Source organism: Eretmochelys imbricata, chromosome 3 (assembly GCF_965152235.1).
Source record: "Eretmochelys imbricata isolate rEreImb1 chromosome 3, rEreImb1.hap1, whole genome shotgun sequence".
Lineage (NCBI taxonomy): Eukaryota > Metazoa > Chordata > Testudines > Cheloniidae > Eretmochelys > Eretmochelys imbricata.
The window spans coordinates 8525599-8550090 of NC_135574.1; the positions used below are offsets into that span (position 1 = coordinate 8525599).

The 24492-nt window shown below is 43.2% G+C and overlaps 1 protein-coding gene across 1 annotated transcript in view; it reads right to left on the reverse strand.

Annotated features, from left to right (window-relative positions):
- KIF13B (kinesin family member 13B) overlaps positions 1-24492 on the reverse strand; it is a 215279-nt gene that overhangs the window by 26467 nt on the left and 164320 nt on the right. The window contains exons 31-38 of the mRNA XM_077812361.1: positions 21086-21262; positions 18777-18869; positions 16549-16701; positions 15398-15475; positions 14633-14686; positions 3149-3263; positions 1892-2025; positions 1364-1438 (exon numbers count right to left, since the gene is read on the reverse strand). Coding sequence (XP_077668487.1) covers positions 1364-1438; positions 1892-2025; positions 3149-3263; positions 14633-14686; positions 15398-15475; positions 16549-16701; positions 18777-18869; positions 21086-21262 — 879 coding nt within the window. The remainder of the gene's footprint in view (positions 1-1363; positions 1439-1891; positions 2026-3148; positions 3264-14632; positions 14687-15397; positions 15476-16548; positions 16702-18776; positions 18870-21085; positions 21263-24492) is intronic.

The following is a 24492-nucleotide window of genomic DNA, read 5'->3' on the forward strand; positions in this document are numbered from 1 at the left end:
ATATCCCCCTGAACTCTAAGCAATCAGTCTCCCTCTTCATTATTTGCAAGCAAATGCTTGTAGACGTGTCACATTTCTACCTGTTATTTTTCCTTTCGTGAAGCCAAACCAATTTAGATATTTTACTCTTCCCTCGTAAATCAATCCCTCCAGCCTTCTAGTCATTTTTGTTTGCTCTTCTCTAATTCCCTCCAATTTGTTGATTGCTTTCTGATAATTGGGTATTTATACGGCACCTAAAGGGCACCCTGCTCATGGCGCGCAATATTCAAGGTGCACTCTGTACCAGAAAGAAGCCCATCAATTCCCTCTTAAGTGATGCAATTCCTTTGCAAGTGCCACCGGAATTTCACATTGGCTTTTTTCTTTTTGGCAGCAATATTGTCTAGTTGGCCATTTGCTACCATCACTGGCATGACACCATTTCCATTATCTTCCTTGCCATTGGAGGTCGGAGAGTTTTGTCCTGCCACTGTACCTAAAGGTGCACCAGCTGGTATTTTTCTAGGTTCGGTATCATTTCTTCCCTGGCCATATCTTTTTTATTGTGTTTTAGTCTTCAGTGGAATGTGCATCACCTCCCACTTCAGTAACATCTGCAGGAGTTGGCAAATTTACCATACGCCTCTGCCAGATTAAAAAGGGCTTAAAGCTGAACAATTGACACTGACCCCTGTAGCACCTCCTGCTCAATACATTGTCATTTATCCCTAATACCCTTTGTTTACATTCCTTCGGCCTGCATTTAACCCATGAGTCCATGTTTATATCAGGCCCATTATAAATGAAGTGCAAGTAAGATCATGTGAAGTTACAATATCATTTATGTTTTAAAAAACAAGTCACACTCCAACAGTTGATATTTATCTTTTGGTGCCATACAGGAGGAAGATAGCTCTATAGCTCTGCTTCAATTACTGCTTTTTCTTCTATGTATTGCTGTTCCCAATGGGGATTAGGAAGCTCAGTTAATTTACTGACAGAGCAATGAAGAATATATGTATGTTTCTTATGGACAGTAGGTGACCTGAGTTTGTAATGCAGCTGACTTGTTACATTAAGAAAACTAAAAGTATTAAGCTTGTATTAATTTTATCATTTCATTTCATTATATTGATCCAATAGTCTTGGAAAACCTTGGGTTGCTTTCCAATATAACCAAATGTTAGAAACTCTGTACATTGCTATTTATGCATTAGCCAATTTATTTATTTTTAATAGTCAGAAATAATATTCTCTCACATTCATGTCCCTGTGCTGTGCCCATCACTGGGGTATCTGAGCACTTCTATTATGCTATAAATGTCTCTATCTAAAATAAAGGATAGTGTTTTCTGATATTTAACTATGCATTCATTGCTACCTGGAGCACAAGGGCTGAATCTGGAACAGGTGGAGACTTACACAGCATATGAAAAAGATGAGGTGCTTCTCTGGCCTGCGGAATAGACGGGGATAGAAATAAAAACTACTGCTCCAAGTGCATTGCGCGAGTCAGAGGGAAAAGGTGCTAAAGGGTGGGTGATGGGAAATGAAATCAGGAATTAAAAATAGAATTACATTTTCCACTTGGCAATATACAAACAACACTAAGTGCACTTCATAAATTTTACTATTGTTGCTGCAAGTGGTATTACCATAAATCACATTAGTAGCACACTTGGCACTTTTAAAAAGCCAAGTGGGCTGAGAGTACCAATAAGTTAAAACAGCTCTCCACTATCTCTGGATAGAGTGGAGGGGAAATGTATCATATAAGCCTTTACTATGACTAAAAGCTTGCTTTGCCTGCAGCAACATACAAAACAGCTTTCTGCCAGCAAGTCATTATAACAGTGCTCACCAATATTGTTGTGTGTGTGTGTGTGTGTGTATATATTTTTTTTTTTACCTGCTGGGCAAGAGGAGAGGTCTGCCTGCCCTTTTTTTCATCTCTAGCAGGAAAGAGAGACTTAAGCAGCTTTGGCATCTGAGGCACGAAGGATTTTACTGGATTCAGGTAGGAGGCAGCCAGGCTACCGAGTCCTGTCAACAAAGTTTTTTTAAAAAAGTGTAATCAACAGCTGTGGTTCTTTCACAATAGAAAACCTATGAACCTTCTAATGTTGTAATCAGCACTAGGGAGGGAGTTGACTAGAGGTCAGAGCAACAAAGGACTAGTAGTCAGGACTCCTGTTCCTATTCCCAGCTCTTCCACTGAATTAATGTGTGATCTTGGGCAAGAGACAAACTCTCTGAGGCTCAGTTTGCCCTTCTGTCAAACAGGGATAAGAGCTCCCGCTCTCACATAGGATGCCAAGGCTTAAGATACATACATGGATTCGGAAACACTAAATGCTTTAAGAGTTGCAGTAGTAGAATTTTAAAATCCAGAAACAAGCAACACAGATGATAAAATATTACTATACAACTGCAAAACTTTAAAAAGGTAAACTTGATTACTAAATCACACCCTAGAAATAGCTAAATGGATTAGAAGTAAGTAATTTTGACTGCACTGGTAAATAACCAGGGTCATAGAGCTCTCCCAGCTCATACCTGTTCCTTTACTCTACTGTTGTCACTCTGTTCTCATCCCCCTTGAGAAAAACACTAGTTATAACCAGTACATAAAACAGACTTTATCACTGCACTCTTCCGTTATACATTGAGCTCTATATGCAAAACATCCACCCCGATCTGCTCTTTGTTATTTTCTAATACATTGGTAGTTTTGCAGCCTTTGCAATTTTACTTGCAACATATGGTGTATTATTATGTTTCTGAATTTCTTTGTCTGTTATTTAAGAATTTCAGCTTCTGGAGGCAAGGACTGTGTCTTCACAAACAGTGGGCACCATTAAACACTCATCATACCAGCCAGGGTTTGCAGAGCTGTGGTTTCCTCATATCAAAGTAAAGAAAGACAACGGGTAAAGCCGATACTCAGGACAGTGAATGTCAAGTTCTTACTGATGCTTAATGCATGTTTGCACAGTACAGAGCACAACAGTAGAACTCAATAAGCATTCTTTTTTTTTCTCTTTTTTTAAATTCTAACTGTATATCCAGGGGGACTACCTCCACCCCCTTTTCTCCTGAAGTTCCAAATAAAATATTTCACTTTAAACTTTTACCACAGCCAATTTAGCTTTGGGAAAGCTGTTACCTGGATCATTAGAATGGGTTTGCTGAGTAGAGCCTGACAAAGATGTACGAGACGGGGTCATCCCACCAGAATGTGTTGAAATTTTGGATATATCTTGCTGGCTCTCCCATCGACCCTAGAAGAAAAGTAAGTTTATATTTTCAAAAGTTTTGTGGAGATTCTGCTAATACTTATACAGCATGCCAGCATATACAACGCTTTGCAGTACGTAGAATGTGCAAAATTAAGGACAGAACCCATGCCCCAAAATGTTTTCAGTTGAATTGAATGCTCAATCCCACAAGGTGCTGGGCATCATCAGCTCCCATTGACACTGGCAGACTCCTTTGTCCGCTTACAACCACTGAGTACTAATTGCAAGAATCACTGAGTTAAATTCTATAATTATGCATAGGTCTGACTAGATGATCATACTGGCACCTTCTAACACAAAAATCAAGGAAGACTTTGTGGCCTTCTAAAGTAGAATTCAAGATTGAAGTTTGCATGAAAGGGAGGGAGAGCAGGATATAATGAGAACAGATGGATGTGGACAGCCTTGCTCTTTGGGCTGAAGGAAAGCTAGCGTATAGGTTCAAGTAGTATGAAAGGAGATAAGATCAGGAAGAAGCGAAGATGACTTTGCTTGTTGTGTTCTATACACTTGGAAGGAAGAGAGATGGAAGAAAAAAACTGGATTATGGCAGATACCCAGCAGTCAAGGAGAGAAGTAATTAGAGAATGGGCTAGTGTTTTAGCATTGCAGATAGGGATGAAATGTGGAGATATTAAGTGGTGGGATCTAGAGAGGGCCTGCACTAAAGGAAGGAAGAAGTTGAAGAGGAAAAATTACTTGCTGTACAGTAAGTGTTCTTAGAGAAGTTTTGTTCACTTGGATCCCATTTAGGCTTGCATGCATCCTATGTGCACTTTGGCCTGCAGCATCCGTTGATATGATGTCTGCACACCACAGACTTTTGTACCCCCCCACGCCCGGGCATAAAAGGTGGAGCAGGCCCAACTGCTTCCGTTCCTTTGCCAATACAGAACCCCAAAGCTAAAGACTCCACAGTAGTGGGAAGGGAGGACAGGTTGTGGAATCCATGTGAATACAACATCTCAAACATCCATGGTTACCATAAGTGACCATTCTTTTTTCAAGTTTTTGTCCACACAAATCCCACCCTAGGTGATTAGCTAGGGTTTATCACCCTAAGGAGGTTGGAGCTTGGAGTCTACTTAAATAAAGATTTCAGGACCGCCTTACCAAACTGGACACCAGATCCAGTAGCTGTAACTAACAAGTAGTGCTGAACAATAATATGTACTGAGCCTCTAACTGGCAGCCCTGCAAATTTCTGAAACAGAAATATTCCTCAAGTATGCCAGTGAGGTTGCTTGGGCCCTAGCAGATCATGATTTAATGTGAGATGGTGGAGCTAATTTAGGAGATTTTAGTTCAGGCATAATAGCTAGGTCTCTAGAAGTTGTAAATACAGACAGTACTGAAAAAGGCAGTTCTGAAGAAAGGGGTACTGTAGAGATCAGGGCCAGTGAGGGTCTCATCTCTCACACCAGTGAGAACATCATCAGTGCAGATGGTAATGAGGTAGCCGGTATCAATATAGAAAGGTCGGTGACGGAGCTCAATTGCCATGGTGCCAGTGCTGAAGAGCATGCATCAGGCAGTAGAACTGATCCAGGTTGTAGGTCAGGCTTTGAAAAAGGAACTGTGCTTTGATGGTACCAGGAAAAGTGATTGATGCTACGTTTGGGTCTTAGGATAGTGCTCCTTTCTGCCAGTCAGCAGGAGCAACTGACTGATCCCCGGAGGTCTGTACTGATCATTTGCTACCTCTAGACAAAGTCTGAGGCCTTTTGGTAGCTATGGAGACTCAGGTACCATGGATAGCTTATCAGAGCACTGGCCAAATGCAGTTTATGAATTGCTGAATCATCTTTCAACTCATGATTCTCTGAGTCAAAAGTGCCCTTCATTGATCGCTCCAATAGAAATAATTTCAGCCAAGTGACTCGGGCTTTCTGGATCCATTTGGAGAAAGTTCTACAGATGGAGCACTTGTCAGGAATGGGGTCTTCTCCAAGGCAAAAGAGGCCTTGAGAATGCCCATCATACAGGGGCATTGCTGCCTCATAGGAAGGGCAGGACTTAAAGCCTGGAAACTGTGCCACAGCTATAAGGTTGATGCTTCAGTACTGAAGAGTCTCAGATTTTCTAAAACACTAGTGTTAGGATATAGATATTCAGGCCTGTCTGCAAAGGCCTATACTTTAAGAATTTAGGTGTATTCTTACCACTTGGCTAGTTAGAGGTATAAAAGAAAGAATCAAAATCACTGTCTGCCAGTGAAAGGTCCTTCTCTTACTGTGACAGTCTGAGGCCCTGAGCTTAGGCTAAGGCCTTTGACTAAGCAACAGAGGCAGCCATAAGCTGGGAAGCGCCCGGTCACATCCTCACATTCCAAACTAGTCACATTGAAAGAAGGTGCTATTGGGCTGCTAGGAATACACTCCTGTCCTGATAATGCCTGTCACCTCCAGAGAAAGGGAAGTGCCTAGAAAATGTAAAAGGAAACTTAGTTTGATAGCATCCTGTCTGGCAAGAACTCACTTATCAATACTGGGATGTGAAGTCCTCACTTCTGTATTGTTTTGTCATTATAGTTCCCACTTTGCTATTGTTTGTCTGTATAATCTCTATAATTAATTTTGCTGGGTGTAAACTAATTAAAGTGGTGGGATATAATTGGTTACATAATCATGTTACAATAGGTTAGGATTGGTTAGTTACATTTCAGGAAAATGGTTGGTTAAGGTATAGCTAAGCAGAACTCAAGTTTTACTATATAGTCTGCAGTCAATCAGGAAGTGAGTGGGTGGGTGGGTGTGAAGGGGGAAATGGGAACAGGGAATGGGGGTGGGGAAACTGGAATCATGTTTTGCTAAAGGGGGAAATGGGAACAGGGACTGGGAGTGGGGAAATTAGAATCATGTTTGGCTAAGGGCAGGAATGGGAACAGGGACACAGGTGTAAGGCTCCGTGGTGTCAGAGTTGGGAAGGGGGACACTAAGGAAGGAAACTGGAATCATGCTTGCTGGAAGTTCACCCCAATAAACATCGAATTGTTTGCACCTTTGGACTTCGGGTATTGTTGCTCTATGTTCATGCGAGAAGGACCAGGGAAGTAAGTGGGTGAAGGAATAAGCCCCCTAACAACTATTTCTACTATTTTGCCAACGGGCTAAATAAAGTGAAATGTTAAGAACTAAACTGCTTCTAACTAACAGAAAAGTGCTAAAGGGTAGCAGGTGGACACAAGTTCTGTTTTACTGCCACAGGCGATAAGAAGCAACTGAGAGGCATTTGGGCCCATTCCATCCTTTATGCCCTCAGGATCATGGGGAGGCACATGCTCCTAGAATGGCATCCATGTGTACAAGTATTTGAAGAACAGTAGTTCTCAGCATTGACCACATGGAAAAAGAGAGAGGAAAGATCCTCCCAGTTTTGGACAACAGGCAAGATTCATCAGGATGACTAAGACCCATCGACTTTGAGATGCCAGCAGGCCATCCAAGAGGAGATATTGCAGTGGCAGGTGAAGCTAATCTAACGGTCATAGAGTGAAGAGGTGTACTGCCAACAGAACAGATCAGTATAGAGTGGATAACAGAACCCAAGGGACCAAATAATATTCCCCAAAGAGTACATAGGTAAGAGGAGGGGGGAAAGAATGGTCAACTGTCAATGGAAGGGAAAAGACCTATGCAATATGAATATAAACTTGTTCAGTGACCAAGAGCTATTTAGAGATTTGTACCATGGACAGAAAAAATGCAAGAATGTGTTATATATAAACTTGATGCAGTTCCCAAGTTTCACGTATGTTTATTAGATATGGCTCTCGCTTGTATTGTACATTTACTGACTGAAACGTCTAAATTTATAACTAATGCCAATTGGTTAGACTCAGGGCCATGAAGAAGGGTGGCAGGGGAAGGGAAAAGTGCTTATAAGTCCTTTGTCTGAAGGAGCTGTAGTTCCATGTACACAGTATATGGTCACTGCCAAATGATTGAACACCAAAGTCAATGGACTTAATTTAGCAAATCAAAAATAGCCACTGGAAGAACACATGTTCCCTGCCATGTTTTGATACAAGGTTGTTTCTAAAATGTCTCACTGATTTCTGGAATGTTTTCTCAGTGCTTTCTTTCTTCTCTGCTGGTCCTTGACAATCTAGCACTCTATCCTCCAGGAAGAATTTTAAGAAGCTGATTTGGAGTCAGCCCCAAGGTGCACAGGAGTCTTACAGCAAATATTATGGGTTATTTCCTAAAAGTGTTCTCTAGGTTTCACCAACCTCAACTATTTTTTCCCAGTTGGCAGGCTGTTAAAATGCTGCCACTAAACCACAGGAATGAAAGCCTTCGTGTCTCATCTATCCAAGCCCAGTCACTGTTTTTAAATACTGCCTTGGCCCCATTCCTATCCCTGTCTGCTGTAATAAATAGGAGAGTGCACTAATTTGCACTGATCTACTTTGATACAACTTAGAGAAATATCACTAGTGCCAATTGGGGTTTAAGCTCAAGTGGCCCTGCCTTCCCACATGGCTTTGAGATACAACATGGGCTGCAGCTCCCCATAGATTTCAAAGGGAGACAGACATGACCAGGATAGAATGGATATCATTAACAACATATTTTAGGGCCAACTTGTAAAGAACGTCATCACTGTGTGGTTGTAGTCAGAGGAATGACTGTAAATGGATCAGACTCCATATTTAGCCCCTCTCATTGACTCTGTATCCAATTTGCTCAATTTACGATTTCCAAAAAATCCCACAGTTAACAGCCAGTGCAAGTGATGTGGGATCTAAAAATCCTGCTGTATCTTATATTACCAGTGAAAGATTCTAAATCGTAACTCATCTGGCACTTGTAATGATAGAATAGAATTCCTCTCTCCCCCCAAAAACCATATCAGCTCTGTAGTAAAAAATTGGCTTGTCCTCTCTAAAGCAAGCAGATATAACTCAAAGACAGAGATAGGACCAAATGCAGCTCAGTTACCAGAGTATAAAGCTGGAGTAACTATTGTCTTTTGAGTTAGGACAGTAGTGTCTCCCTCCTCCCTGTCCCAACTGGATGGTTTCATTCTACAATGCAGCGTTAAAAAAAAATTAAAGCCCACAAGTGAGTCCCCATAATGATTTTAAATAAAGGTCTCTGTCAAAGGGGTGATGGTGGGTTAACTCTTCAGAAGCTGCCCATTGTAAAAATCTGTACATGCCTGCGACGTCGGTATGCACAGCTCATTTTGAATGGATTTCTAAAAAGCGCCACTACATACACACTCCTGGCAAAGGATTTTCCCCATCTCTTACTCTGAAGCGCTGCCACCCACCTATGTGCAAAGAAATGAAGAGCCAACTCTTGCTGTAAGACCATTCTGGCTCCTGGTTAGAATATTTCCAGAGGGACTGTTTTGGTGGCTGCAAGAGAATCTCCTACCATTTCTGCCCCATCTAGGGTGACCAGGTGTCTGGTGTTTGACTGGAACACCCGGTCGAAAAGGGATCCTGGAGGCTCCGGTCAGCATAGCCAACTGGGCTGTTAAAGGTCCGGTCGGCGGTGCTCAGGCAGGCTAGTCCCTACCTGTCCTGGCTCCACGCTGCACCCCGGAAGCGGCCAGCAGGTCCGGCTCCTAGGCGGGAGGGCCATGGGGCTCCATGCGCTGCCCCCGCCACAAGCACCGGCTTTGCACTCCCATTGGCTGGGAGCTGAGGGGTGGTGCCTGCAGCAGGCCAGAGCAGCACGCAGAGCCTCTTGCCCACCCATCTTTTCTAGCATCTGATCTGCTGGCTGCTTCTGGGGCATGCACAACACAGTGTCAGGACAGGCAGGCAGCCTGCCTTAGCCCATCCCCCTACCCCTGCTGACCAGGAGCTGCCCCAGGTAAGCCCGTGCCCCAACCGCCTGCCCTTAGACCCCTCCTGCACCCCAACCCCCCGCCTCAGCCCTGAGCCCCCCCCACACTGCATCCCAAAGCCCTCATCCCTGGGCCCAGCCCAGAGCCCACCACCCCAGCCCAGAGCCCTCATACACCCTCACACCCAAATCATAGAATCATAGAATCATAGAATATCAGGGTTGGAAGGGACCCCTGAAGGTCATCTAGTCCAACCCCCTGCTCGAAGCAGGACCAATTCCCAGTTAAATCATCCCAGCCAGGGCTTTGTCAAGCCTGACCTTAAAAACTTCCAAGGAAGGAGATTCCACCACCTCCCTAGGCAACGCATTCCAGTGTTTCACCACCCTCTTAGTGAAAAAGTTTTTCCTAATATCCAATCTAAACCTCCCCCACTGCAACTTGAGGCCATTACTCCTCGTTCTGTCATCTGCTACCATTGAGAACAGTCTAGAGCCATCCTCTTTGGAACCCCCTTTCAGGTAGTTGAAAGCAGCTATCAAATCCCCCCTCATTCTTCTCTTCTGCAGGCTAAACAATCCCAGCTCCCTCAGCCTCTCCTCATAAGTCATGTGTTCTAGACCCCTAATCATTTTTGTTGCCCTTCGCTGGACTCTCTCCAATTTATCCACATCCTTCTTGTAGTGTGGGGCCCAAAACTGGACACAGTACTCCAGATGAGGCCTCACCAATGTCGAATAGAGGGGGACGATCACGTCCCTCGATCTGCTCGCTATGCCCCTACGTATACATCCCAAAATGCCATTGGCCTTCTTGGCAACAAGGGCACACTGCTGACTCATATCCAGCTTCTCGTCCACTGTCACCCCTAGGTCCTTTTCCGCAGAACTGCTGCCTAGCCATTCGGTCCCTAGTCTGTAGCGGTGCATTGGATTCTTCCGTCCTAAGTGCAGGACCCTGCACTTATCCTTATTGAACCTCATCAGATTTCTTTTGGCCCAATCCTCCAATTTGTCTAGGTCCTTCTGCATCCTATCCCTCCCCTCCAGCGTATCTACCACTCCTCCCAGTTTAGTATCGTCCGCAAATTTGCTGAGAGTGCAATCCACACCATCCTCCAGATCATTTATGAAGATATTGAACAAAACCGGCCCCAGGACCGACCCCTGGGGCACTCCACTTGACACCGGCTGCCAACTAGACATGGAGCCATTGATCACTACCCGTTGAGCCCGACAATCTAGCCAGCTTTCTACCCACCCTATAGTGCATTCATCCAGCCCATACTTCCTTAACTTGCTGACAAGAATACTGTGGGAGACCGTGTCAAAAGCTTTGCTAAAGTCAAGAAACAATACATCCACTGCTTTCCCTTCATCCACAGAACCAGTAATCTCATGATAAAAGGCGATTAGATTAGTCAGGCATGACCTTCCCTTGGTGAATCCATGCTGGCTGTTCCTGATCACTTTCCTTTCATGCAAGTACTTCAAGATTGATTCTTTGAGGACCTGCTCCATGATTTTTCCAGGGACTGAGGTGAGGCTGACTGGCCTGTAGTTCCCAGGATCCTCCTTCTTCCCTTTTTTAAAGATTGGCACTACATTAGCCTTTTTCCAGTCATCCGGGACTTCCCCGGTTCGCCACGAGTTTTCAAAGATAATGGCCAATGGCTCTGCAATCACAGCCGCCAATTCCTTCAGCACTCTCGGATGCAACTCGTCCGGCCCCATGGACTTGTGCACGTCCAGCTTTTCTAAATAGTCCCTAACCACCTCTATCTCCACAGAGGGCTGGCCATCTCTTCCCCATTTTGTGATGCCCAGCGTAGCAGTCTGGGAGCTGACCTTGTTAGTGAAAACAGTGAAACCCCTGCCCCAGCCCTGAGCACCTCCCCACAAGCTGAATCCCCCTTCTTCACCTCAAACCCCTCATCCCTGGCCCCAGCCCAGAGCCTGCAAACCCCAGCCCAGAGCCCTCACCCCTTCCTGCACCCCAAGCCCCTGCCCCAGCCCAGTGAAAGTGAGTGAGGGTTGGGGAGAGCAAGCCACCTGGACACTAACAATGACAGACTATTCCATGGAAATCTTACAGAATCACAGAGGTTAGATGTAGAAAAGACCTGTGATGTCTTCTAATTCACTGCCCAGCTGCCAATCCAGGACTGTAACACATTTGCTTGTTTCATGTCCATCTAGTTAGTTTTAACTAGTAAGAGGAGGCCTGTGGATCACTTCACCATGCCACAAGTTACACATTTCTACAGAACTATGGAACAGCTGCACCTGAACAGCTGGACCTTCGTGACAACGTAAGAAAAAAAGATGTGTCCGACAGGCTAAGTTGCCTCTCAGTTACAACAGTTTCAGGTTGGTACAACACCGTTGTTTTCGATGGAGTTACTCATTGGCATCAGTGTAGCATGAAACATAGATGAACATGATTTGTTGGGGAAGAGTCAAGATGGCTTTTGTAAAGGTAAATCATGCCTCCCCAATCTATCGGAATTCTTTGAGTGGGTCAACAAACATGTGGGAAAGGGTGAGCCAGCGGATATACCGCACTTGGACTCTTCAGAAGGACTTTGACGAAGTCCCTCACCAAAAACTCTTAAGCAAAGTAAGCAGTCATAGAATAAGAGAGAAAATTCTCTCACAGATCAGTAAGTGGTTAAAAGACAGGAAACAAAAGGTAGGAATAAAAGGTTACAAAGGAGAGAGATAAATGGCGGGGTCCCCCAAAGATCTGTCCTGGGACTTGTGCTGTTCAACATATTCATAAATGAGCTGGAAAAAGGGGTAAACAGTGAGGTGGCAAAATTTGCAGACAATACACAATTACTCAAGATAGTTAAGTCCAAAACAGACAGCAAACAGTTACTGTACAAAGAGAACTCTCAAAACTGGGTGACTAGACAACAAAATGGCCCATGAAAATAATATTGATAAATGCAAAGTAAAGCACACTGGAAAACATAATCCTAACTACACATACAAAATTAGGGGATCTAAATTAGCTGTTACCACTGAAGAAAGATCTTGGAGTCATGGTTTGCTCAGTGTAAAGTAGCAGTCAAACAGAATGTTAGGAACCATATAGGAAAGGGATACATAATAAGACAATAAATATCCTAATGCCACTATATAAATTCATGGAATGCCCACACCATGAATACTGCACATTTGTGACGGGTTCGGTCACAGAAACCCCCTAGGGACTGTCACCTGATGTACTGAGACTACCTCTGAGCCAGTTTTCCCTGCCAGCGTGGGACTCCAGTACCCTGTCTTGTTGAGCCAGACATGCCAGTCTGCTCCAACACAGACCCAGAGTCTGAACCATGTGCCCCCAAAGCTGTAGACTTAACTGAAAACAGCTTAAGAAGTGTTCCTGTCTCTAGCACCCAGACACCCAGTTCCCAATGGGATGCAAACATCAAATGAATCCGTTTTACTCTGTATAAAGCTTATACAGGGTAAACTCATAAATTGGCCGCCCTCTATAACACTGATAGAGAGATATGCACAGCTGTTTGCTCCCCCAGGTATTAATACTGCCACCTAGGTTAATTAATAAGCAAAAAGTGATTTTTATTAAGTATAAAAAGTAGGATTTAAGTGGTTCCAAGTAATAACAGACAGAACAAAGTAAGTTACCAAGCAAAATAAAACAAAAACACGCAAGTCTAAGCCTAATACATTAGAAACTGATTACAGATAAAATCTCACCCTCAGCTATGTTCCAATACATTTCTTTTACAGACTGCACTCCTTCCTAGTCTGGGCCCAATCTTTTCCCCTAGTACAGTCCTTGTTTCAGCTCAGATGGTAGCTAGGGGATTTTTCATGACTGCCCACTTTGTTCTTCCACCCCCTTATCTAGCTTTGGCACAAGGCGGGAATCTTTTGTCTCTCTGGGTTTTCCATTTAGAAGGAGGGATGGGAAAGCACCAGGTTTAAGATGGATTCCAGTACCAGGTGACATGGTCACATATCCTGGGAGACCCCAAGCCTTCATTTTTCCTGGCCTGACTCACAGGAAGGTTTGCAAGTAAACAGATCTATTTACAACCAATTGTCCTAGTTGATAGGAGCCATCAAGATTCCAAACCACCATTAATGGCCCACACTTTGCATAATTACAATAGGACCTCAGAGTTATATTTCATATTTCTAGTTTCAGATACAAGAATGATAAATTTATACAAATTGGATGACCACACTCAGTGGATTATAAGCTTTGTAATGGTACCTTACAAGAGACCTTTTGCATGAAGCATATTCCAGTTATATTATATTCACACTTATTAGCATATTTTCATAAAATCATATGGAGTGCAATGTCAACAGTTACGGTCACCCCATTTCAAAAGAGATATATTAGAATTGGAAAAGGTACAGAGAAGGTCAACAAAAATGATTAAGGATATGGAACAGCTTCTGTATGAGGAGAGATTAAAAAGACTGGGAATTTTCAGCTTGGAAAAGAGATGACTAAGGCAGGGATATGATAGAGGTCTATAAAATCATGAATGGCGTGGAGAGCGTTATTTATTACTTCTCATAACACAAGAACTAGGGGTCACCCAATGAAATTAATAGGTGGCAGGTTTAAAAGAAACAAAAGGCATAACACACAGTTAAACTGTGGAATTCGTTGCCAGGAGATGCTGTGAAGGCCAAAACTAGGTTCAAAAAAGAAGTAGATAAATTCATGGAGAACAGGTCCATCAATGGCTATTAGCTAAGATGGTCAGAGATGCAACCCCATGCTCTGGGAGTGGATGACAGGGATCACTCGATAATTGTCATGTTCAGTTCATTCCCTCTGAAGTACTGGGCATTTGGCACTAGAGAGACCAGGATGGCCGTTCTTATGTAAATGAGGCACAATGGCTGTATTTTCAAAGCAGAAATATTTTAAAGCAAAGGCATTTAAAGTAAGAACAATATAGTAACTATAGTGGGATAATAATTTTATCGCATTCATTAGGTGGACCTAATGCATTAGTTACATCTGCTGGGACCTTTGGACTCTGAAGCATGCCATGTGCAATATCACTGAAAATTCAGATAATGAATTTTTCTCTCAATGCTTAAATGAAGTACAGTATTTTAATGAGAAACTGTGGGACATTTCTATGGATGTGGTTATAAGCAATTAATTACTTGCAGATGTTTTAGCATTTCCTACATGGAACAGAAATTTAACTATCTACATTAGACCACATATGAAAAGTCAATTTCTTCATACCATTGCATTATGCATTAAAACTCCTTTCTCACTCCCTATTCTCCATATGAATACATATTTATGCACACACACAAACTGTGCAGGTCATAGGAAGGCCCTGTCGTCTATCTAGGCCTTGAGAAGTCTCTCAAAGTAATTATTTGATCTTTAAATCGAGATTACTTTTTAACCATGTCCTGATGATATTTTTTTATGGTCAGTGATGGGGTTGATTCTGGGGCCACACACCACAAAAAGGAAGAAGAGATTCTCCCTGATCTCGTCTTCAAAGGCCACAAATTGCTTTAAACGTTTACCTTCTGACTGCCAAGGTTGTACAGGGGAGCTAAATCTTGACGGCTTCCAGATATCTGAAATGGTTGAAGTGAACACATACATTAGTTTCTGCAAAATGTTAAGTACCTCTAATAAATGTGTCTTGAAAATACATAAGAGCAGGAAAGATGGTCTTGTAGTTATAGCACAAAACTGGGTTTAGGGTGAAATGCTGTCCTCACCGAAGTTTATGGCAGAACTTCTACTGATTGGACCCTTAGGTTCTATCTCTAGCTCTGCCACAGATTTCCTGTGTGATCTTGGTCAAGTCAAAATCTCTGTCTCAGTTCCTTCAGGTGTTAAACAGAAAATATAATTTCTACAGAAAATATGTATGAGGCTTAATTCATTAGTACTGGTATTTATAACGTGCCTTGAGATCTTCAGACAAAGAGTTGTAAGCACAAAATATTAACTTGATAATTGGATGAAATACCTTCAGTGTTTCAAAAAAGAGTAGTGTGTACAGAAGTACATTTCACATGGCTATTTTTACATGGCCTGGATAGGTATGGGTGTTTAGAATGCTAGCCTATGTGATCAGGATATGGAAATTTGTGGGTTTTGTCTCTGCTCAGGAATTCACATGCTGGCTTATCTCCCCCACCACCAAGGAAGGGTGCAATTGGGGGATGAGACCAGAGGCGACTCATCGTTTTATTCTCCCACCTGGATAGCTTAGGGCCCTGTGTGTTGTACGGTCTGCCCTCCTCATGGAGCTATTGACGCAACTGTGGCATACTTACCCGATTGACGTTGGGAGAGCTCAGACTCCTCCTGTTAAGTTTTCCTTTCCCTGTTAACTGCTCTTTCACCGCAACCTCCTGCAGACCAGTCAAGACATCAGGACAGAAACACTTTACAAGCATCTACACTGTGATCGAAGTGTGGTTTTGCATATACATGAAAATATTTCAATACAGCCCTAATGCACCATAGAAGAAAGGAGACTTCACAATTTAATCTTTAATGTCTCATATAGTATGCTGATAGTAGGAAGTCTACAGGGAGCGGGCAAGTTTGGTCCACTAGTAACTGTTTGCTCAGTGGTATGGCTAGAATTTTACATAATCTTTAGAAGGTCACTGAGCCTCTATAGCCCTGCATCTATGAGAGGTCTATATCTCTAACAGATGTGAACAGTGAGACTCCTTTTCCTAGCTGAGCTCCTATTTTAATTCTTTAAAGTAATTATATTTGACAGAGAACTTCCTTTCAATACTTAAGAGTGCAGCACACTTTATTGTTAATTTATAGGGGGCAAGCACATGCTCAGATTTGTTTTGGATAACTTTCTCGCTCTTGCTTGCATAATTTATACCCAGAAATACAATTTTCCATAAATGTGTCCCTCTCCTGTGTTTTTCCTGGTAAATAGATCAAGTTACAATACTTACGATTAACCTAATCAGTGTCTCACTTATTGATAGAACAGGCTTGGTTACGCCAATGCATAGCATGTACAAGATGACAAAAGTTGCTAATGACTTCAGAAAACTTGCTTTCTGAAACTCTGGGTTTAATTTTAAAGCCAACTCCACACACAACTATCTTTTTTGAAATATAATTCTGGCAGTGCACAGTGTGTTTCAAAACACACAGAGAAACTCAGAATGGACAGTGCCCCTGATATCAAGCCTTCAATCCTACCTGTACTGCATACAATTTCGAAGGAGTAACAAGTATGTGAAAGAGCTACCATCATGCACTTGCTTCCTTCGAAGTCTGTGTCAGGACACTCTGAAGAGCTGAGGCATATACTGAAGTGGCCCTCTTGTTTATTAAGCCATTGCATGCACTGATAAAAAGATTTCTATCACAACAGTGTTCTCAGTCAGTATATTTACTGATGTCAACTCTGGCATTGGAAAAAAAATAATAATAAAAAAAAAGACACCTGGCGAAGACGATCCAGGGTGAGAATGTTCTCCACTGCCAGCACACTCCGCAGGTACTTTTCAATATAGGCTTCTGAGTCAGCTGAAGCTGCGTTTTCAACATTAGCTGCCATCCTTGCTAGTGCCTCCCGCTCCTCAGCTCCCTGAGCATCCTGGGAAGAAGGAAAGAAAGGCTGCCTTGTTTAAAGGAAATATTTCCAATTAAAAAAACCTCCAAAAATACAGCCAACCAACCAAAAAACAACACGTCTTTCCTGTACAGACCATACGAAGGCTTTGAAAAAATGGATGATGTTGATTCAACATTGAATCTTCCCCTAAATTAGATAAGAAATTAATCTACTTCTACAGTACATGCAGGAATCCCTAACAAAGACTTTTTAGGAGCTCCTGCAGCATAGAAGCTAGATGGGTGCTTCTATTGTTTTTGATGAGTACAACCCTTCAGCTGTAAAGGCTGGTTATGGTTCTCTTTCCTTGTCAGCAGAGTTTCATGGGGAGATATCACCATCAAGCAATGTAAATACTATTCTTGGGGGTATTTTGCACCACTGTGCAAGTGCAGCATTAACGTCTCCCATAGATTCCCCACCCCCCCCTCAGAATAATTGATTCTGACGGGGACTCGAGGAGGTGAAGGGAAGCCACAAGAGGGGTCATGCTGCAGTTATACCTTTCGCTAGCCAGGGGCTAATGTGGCGTCAGAAGAGGGTAGCTGGCTCACATGCTGGAGCAGCCAGCCATGGAGAGGGAGTGGGCAGAGGCCAGGTGAGGAGGCATGGAATGGGGGAGGAACAGAGCAGGGCACCCAGAGCTGCTGGGGGAGGGGACGGGTCACACAGACTGGAGTCCAGACGGGCTAGTTGGGGGGGAGGGGAATGGCAAACTGGGGCGGGGACACAGGAGCTAGTTGGGTGACAACACTGAGTGGGAGTGGGGGGTGCAGGGCCACATGGGGACAAGAGGATGGGGAGTGCACTGCCACATGGGGATGGGGCAGCAATACCTGGCTGAGCGAGGGTGCAGGGCCACATGGGGATAGGAGAAAGTTGGGGTGCAGGGCCAAACGGGGACTGGGACAGATGTGCCTGATTAAATGGGAGAGGTTGAGGTCAGCCAGGGTCTGCATGGGAAAAGCTCCCCAACTCCCTAACAATCCCTCCTCCTCAAAAAACCTGTTGCATACTTCTCCCAGCCACATCTCACAACCCTCCAGGTTCACCCCCAGGCTCCCTCCCAGTAATTACTTCCCTCTCCCTTAGCTCCTCCATTACCCGTGACTCTCCCAAGCCTTTGCTCTGCTTCTGAGGGGTGCGGGAAATACGGTTCTATACTGTAGTTTAAATGAATTATTACTCAAAGTTCTGTACTAATATGCCTAGTAAGGAATCTGTTTGTCAAAAACATTTCCTTAATCTTTTTTGTTTTCTGTACTGTTACAGACATACTTGCTGACAGGTATTTTGAAATAAATTACCAAAATAATTGAAACTGCATGATTATATTATGTTATTTTGACAAGTAAAATATGCAGAATTTTTATATATTATGCGCAGAATTCCCCCAGGAGTAAATTGTCTGTCTTCAGATATTTTATAGCACTAAAGTCAGCCACATTTGGGTCTTTGCCTGCTCCCTACAACGTACTAAGCTACCATATGAAGGGAAATAAAACTAAGAAAGTTGACAAAACAGAGACTACAGCTTCAGACATGCTTTGGGTGGGAGGTGTGTCTGTCTCTCGCAGTGCTTTCTTGGAGGCTATTATTGGGCATCTGTTTTGACCAAACAAAGGCAAGAGTGGAGGCAATGAAGGAAAGTATGATGAGGCTCAGTGCTCGAAGGGTTAAAGCAAGGCATTATTTATTAAGGGACAGCCTCCACTTGAAATTTAGATTCTATTTAAAAAAAAAATTAAAAGTAGTCCGGTACTAAACCTGCTCCCGAGTCCCAGGACAAGATTTCTTAAAATATTTCTCTTCCCCATTGCTGTATGAAAGACCCACACAAATGACGAGGGAAAAATGACTAAACACAGTAAACAATGCAGATTGCTGCAAAATGCACAACGTGGAAAAAAAACAGTTTGTCTAATCTCTGTCTGTTCTAGGAATCTTAGTTATTACTTGTAGCAACAATAGGCAACGAATATTCAACCAGATGTGAGATTTCAAGAAGTTGGTGTCCCTTTGACAGTTTCAGGCATTTTCAATTCCTAATTATTCACCTCTGGAATATTAGAGACTATCTCAAAGGTGACTCCACAGCCAGGAATGGAACTTCGGTGAGACATTCTTCTCAGGAAGCTCTGTGCAAAACCCTATAGAGGAAGAAGGAAAGGGGAAAAAATGGTTGTTTCAGTTAAAAAAAAAAAAAAAAAGGTGTTTTAAAATAACATTTTCAACAAAAGCAAATGTTTGTATATGGCAAATAACAGAACAGACAAAACAAGCAGGCAGCATTCAAAGGACTTTAGTCCAAATAAAGACAAAATCAATTACTTCTGTCTTCATTACAGATGTAAAAAGGGGATTATCTTTCTACACAGCAAAGTGACCTCTTAACTAGAAAACAAAGGATTGACTGGTTTGAGATGATTATTTTTTTTTTTGGGAGACCCCAGGGTGACTTTTCTTGAATATTGACAAGTAAAGACATTAAATTCTTGACCAAAGAGATCGTTATGAAGAATGATTTAAGAGGGCATTGTCATTGTTTATGCTGACTTGGCACCGCGCAGGGTTAAGAACTGGATTCTTGAATTAATGCAGAGATGAGTCATTGAAAGATGCTGCTGAGTCTGAACAGCCTGGAAAAGTTATCGCTGGGGATTAAAAAAACCTAGTGAGAAGGCTGAATTTTTGTGTTGTCAAATAGACTCAGCTTGCAGAGGAAATCGGCATTGATGGCGACTCAATACAATCTTTATGATAAATGGAGCCTGCAAATGATTTCTGTGAAATGGGTTCCCCCCCAGTTCTAGATAATGGAAAATTTGCCTCACTGTTTCCTTTCTGGGAAAGGCTTCGCACCTAGTCAAACATTTAGTGCTGTGCCTCTCTTCCTCCAAATACTACCAGCAGCTCAGTTGTGTCCACAGGGCTCTGCCTGGAGCTTGGCCATACCCCTTCTGGCCTTGCTTCAGACTCTGCCTCCTGTAGTGCCAACAGAGGAGCAGCTCAGCACCCCCACCTTATCTGATACTGGCGCTGGCACAGAAAGCCAAATTTCGGGGCAGCATTGAGCAGAATTCTCCCTCCTCCCACCGTCTTCATCAAGGAATGAAGATTTTCAGGGATCATTCCCTCAGTGGGACCATTCATTGAGCTCCTGCCTTCCATTTATTCCTCCCCCCGCACCTTCCATCATGGCAGAACAGGCCAAATGGAGAAAATAAAAGGTCAAGAGGGACTTTCGTTCTGAGAAGCCACAGACAGCAACGTGAGCCACAACTGCTGCTAGCATACCCCTAAATGTCTCAGACTGGAAGAGAGGTCAGTTTCTAGAAACAGATGCAGTCAATGTTACTGATGGGGAAAACATAATGCAGGTTTCACTTAGGATCCATATGCAAATGAGACGAATTTCACAAATCTACAAAACACAAGCTCCTGGCCCATGAGGAAACACCTACTAAACTCTATCCAATGTTAAATGATTGGGATTAGAGAGACTATTCACCATATTAATACTAATGATGTTGAAACAAAAGTTCTCTCCAGTATTTAGCAGCATCGTACAAAAGCCATGAGGAAAAAAAAAAAATCAAATAATCTTCCAAGACACTGAAATTATCACACAGACTACTAGCAACTTGAAGCATCTCGTTATTCCCACACAGGACAGAGCAAATCGGTGTTAAGTAAACACAAGGAATCAAAACAGCAGCTGGTTGTTGCTATTTCTGATGCTTCTTTATGACAGTGTACCAAAGTAAAGAGCTGAAGCTGCTGAGGATGGGTGAAACACAGTATCCCACCTTCTTGATTCTCCAAGTCTAGTCCCCAGCAGGACTTGTGAGGAAGAGGAACTGAAGATTAATGTATAAATTATTTTGGTATCTTCAAAGCTTCTACAAAATGGACCCAGATCACTTCAACATGTCAAACAAATGTATCCAGCCAAAGAAAAACTACATCAAGAGAAGAACTGGACACTTTTCTTTTTGTTCTGTAATGCTTCTGGCTAAGAGTTAGTTTAAAGACTCTTTTTAGAAGGCCACTGTTAATTTCATTTTTCTTCAAGGGACACTTGTCATGGCTCAGAATTACAAACACACAGCTCCCATAAAATATTTAAAAATACGCACCTCCATCTCAACCCGATGTTGGCAACCTATCAAATCCACCAAAACAAGGGGTACACCAGTGTTAAAATGCTGCAGTGAAGTGAAGCACAGACTAGGAGTCTGAGCACAGGACTGGGGACCAGGAATTACTGAACTCTGGTGTAGAGCAAGTCAAAAGCTCTTTGCCTCAGGTCTCTCATCACTTTGACAGGGAGTCAAAACTCACTGGAGGGTTTTAAAAGATGTACCTGTCTCCCGTAGACATTAACACAGACACGTTTGCGTAGCACTAGCTGCATTTCTGCAGGATGGCTGAGCTGGACAGTCACTCTCACAATAAGGAAAACTCTTTCATCTGTTGCTGATCCTTTACTGAGCTGAATGCAGTTATGGACTGTGGAATCCCAGGAGGCTTCTACTTTCACCTGCAAAGGAACGAAAGCATCTCCTCTAATACATAAATTTTAACTCAAAAAATTTCTAGTTCACCTAGAAGTGGAAAAAACCAAATGTCTGTTTTATAAGAGGTCATTTTACAATCAATATAGTCTCCCAACAAAGATATTTGAGTTTAAAAATGGAGGTTACTTACCTGTAAGTGGAAATTCTTTGGGATCTGTGATCCCTAGCTGTATTCCACATGTAGACGAGCATGCACATCATGCACTTGAGTCCATGAATTCTAACAAGCAGTGTCCGTTGACCCAGGGCATAAGAGGCAGTGTGGGCTGACACCTGTCCAGTTCTTCTTACTGTGAATCCAGCAGGATCCGAAGAAAAGGGGACTGAGGGGTGGTAGGATGGAGGGGAATATAGATATGGACCACACATCTCAAAGAACATCCAGTTACAGGTAAATGACCTCCACTTCTTTGAGTGCTGGTCCCTATGCTTGCTCTACACCTGGGTGACTGACTAGCAGCATTCAGACTGAGGAGGGTGCGAGGATGCTAGCAGCAAAGATGCTTAAATTACTGCAGTTCCCACTGTTGCATCTGCTTGAACTAGCGTACAAAATGTTTTGTATGTGTGTGAATGGAACTCCAGGTAGCCATTCTACATATGTCCAGTATCGGTACTTCCTGCAGGGATGCTGTAGCAGCAACTTGTGCTCTCATGGATTGTGCCCTTACCCCATCAGGTGGAGGGATGTGTGTTAATTTGTAGAACTTGATTCCCCCAGAAATCCACTTACATTCTCTGAGAGGATAGAGCTTGTCCTTGCAACCTTTCTGCTATGATGAGAAATAGCCTTGGTGATCTTCTGATAGGTCTGGTCCTTTTCAGGTAGAATGTCAAGGCATGTCTGACTTTGAGGGAATGAAAGCGGCTCTCTTCAGCAGAGGCATGGAGTTTCAGGAAAAAAACAGACACATGGATAGTCTGGTTGACATGGAATTCAGAAATAACTGGGGAGGAATTTAGGATGGGGGTGAAAGGAGACCTTTTTCCTTGTGAGAAACAGTATAGGGTGGGTCTGCCATAAGGATTCCCATCTTGCGCAATCTTTTGAGTGAGGAAACAGCAACTAAAAATCCCACTTTCAGGGACAAGTAGGACATAGGGCATGTTGCCAAGGGTTCTAATGGAGGTTTGGTGAGCATAGACAGGACAAGATTGTGGCCCCACTGAGGTGTAGGTTTGACCACTAGCAGAAAAATCCTGACTAGCCCTTTCATGAATCTCACTGTCATTGGGTGAGTGAAAATGGAATGTCCAGCTATTGGAGGAAGGAAGACACTGATCACTGCAAGATGAACCTGCAGTGAACTAATGGAAAGACCTGAGAGTATTTTTTTTAAAAATAGGAGAATCTAAAACAACTGGGACATCTAGAAAGCTGGGAGAAGGCTGATTATGCTGAGCCAAGGTAGAGAAGCATCTCCATTTAGCTAGGTAGCATTCTTACTTTGATATCTTGTATGGGTGCTGAGCAAAAACATTCTAGTTTTGATGCCCATCCAAACACCAGGCGGAGTGGCTCTGGATTGCGGTATCCGATTCTGCCTTCTTCCTGAGTAAGAAAATCTGAAAAGGTGTGGATCCTGATAGGAGGTGGGACTGAAATTCTCAGGAGTTCTGAGAACCAAAACTGTCTGTGCCAGTTAGGTGCTACAAGCACTGTTGTGATGGATCTTTCTCAAGACCTGTGGTAGCAGGGGAATAGGAGAAAAGGCATACGTAAGTTCTTCTGTCCATGACAACAGGAGATCATTGCCCTGGGAGCTGTGACTCATAGCTCCTCTGGAGCAGTACGGGGGAAATTTCCTGTTCTTTGGGATCCCTTTGCATCCCAACTGAGGTGTTCCCCACACAGGGCCTGCAGAGAACTGTTTGCTCAGCCTGTCTGCTAACGAGTTATGAGCACTTGGAAGGTATGTGGCTTGGATGGTGTTGTAGTTTCTGATGCACCAAACCAAAGCCTGACTGCTTCTAGGAAGAGATCTTGCTTTGCCCTATTTGTTTATGTAACAGACCATGTTGCTGTTGTCTGATGTTACTTTGATATAGAAGTAAATGTATAAGCAGTTTTAGCAGACTGCCCTCAGTTCCAGTAGATTGATGTGCAGTCTGGCCTCTTGTGGGGTCCAGGTACCTTTTATGGTGTGGTTGTTCATGTGAGCATTCCAACCCATAAGGGATGAATCCGTTAGAAAAGTGACATTGGGGCAGGAGCACTGAAGGGGATTTCTACTTTCACTGGTTCTGGATTCAACCACCAGGTAAGACAGGTGATGACCCTGGTGGGAATGGCCACTCTGGTGTTGATGTGATCCTCATCTGGTGAGTAGACTGACCAAAGCCAGGCCTGTAGGCATTGTAGATGAAGTCTGGTGAATGGTGTCACATAAGCGCACAAGACCACGTGTCTAGAAGAGAAAGGCATACTTTGACCATAGTCCTTGGTCTGCAATCTGTAATTAATCTGTGCTATCAGATTGCTCATAAACTGAAATCTTTCTGTGGGGAGGACTGCTCTGACAAACTTTATTGTTGTGTGGGTGTTAAAATGGTCTTTTCTTTCTTTGCACAGACATCCATCCTGCTAGACGATGGAGCAGGAACAAAGTCGCCGGGTGTCGGTCAATACTGCCTCTACTGGGGCCACCTACTAAGAGCTAGTTATCAAGATATGGGAAAACTGTGTACCCTGACATCTCATTTGGGCTGCAACCACAGAGAAGACCTTCATGAATACTCCTTTGCTGTTGCTAGTCTTAAGGGAAGGACTATGAACTGGAAACGTTCCTGATCCACTAGAAATCAAAGGAACTTCCTTGATACTGAAATGGCACTCTTTCTATTGCCCCTTGTTGGAAGGGGGGGAGTCCACCTCCTGTTTAAGAATCACCTCATGAGAGTGGTCCCTGAAGGGGATTTGTGGGGAGGGAGAGAGAGAAAACCTCTATGGAATATCCTTAATGGATGAATTCTAGGACCCAATTCTCAGTCGTGATAGAGTCCCAATTGTGGGTGAAAAGTGAGAGGTGGCCCCCAAAGATAACGCGGGTAGAGGTAAGTGGCATCAAGAGCAGTGAAGGATATCACCGGAGGTGTCAAAGGTAGCCCTTAGTGGGTGGCTGAGAATAGGCAGATATATGGTAGCTGAAAATTGATGTCTCTGAAGCCTGATGTTTATGGGTGGATGTGGGTG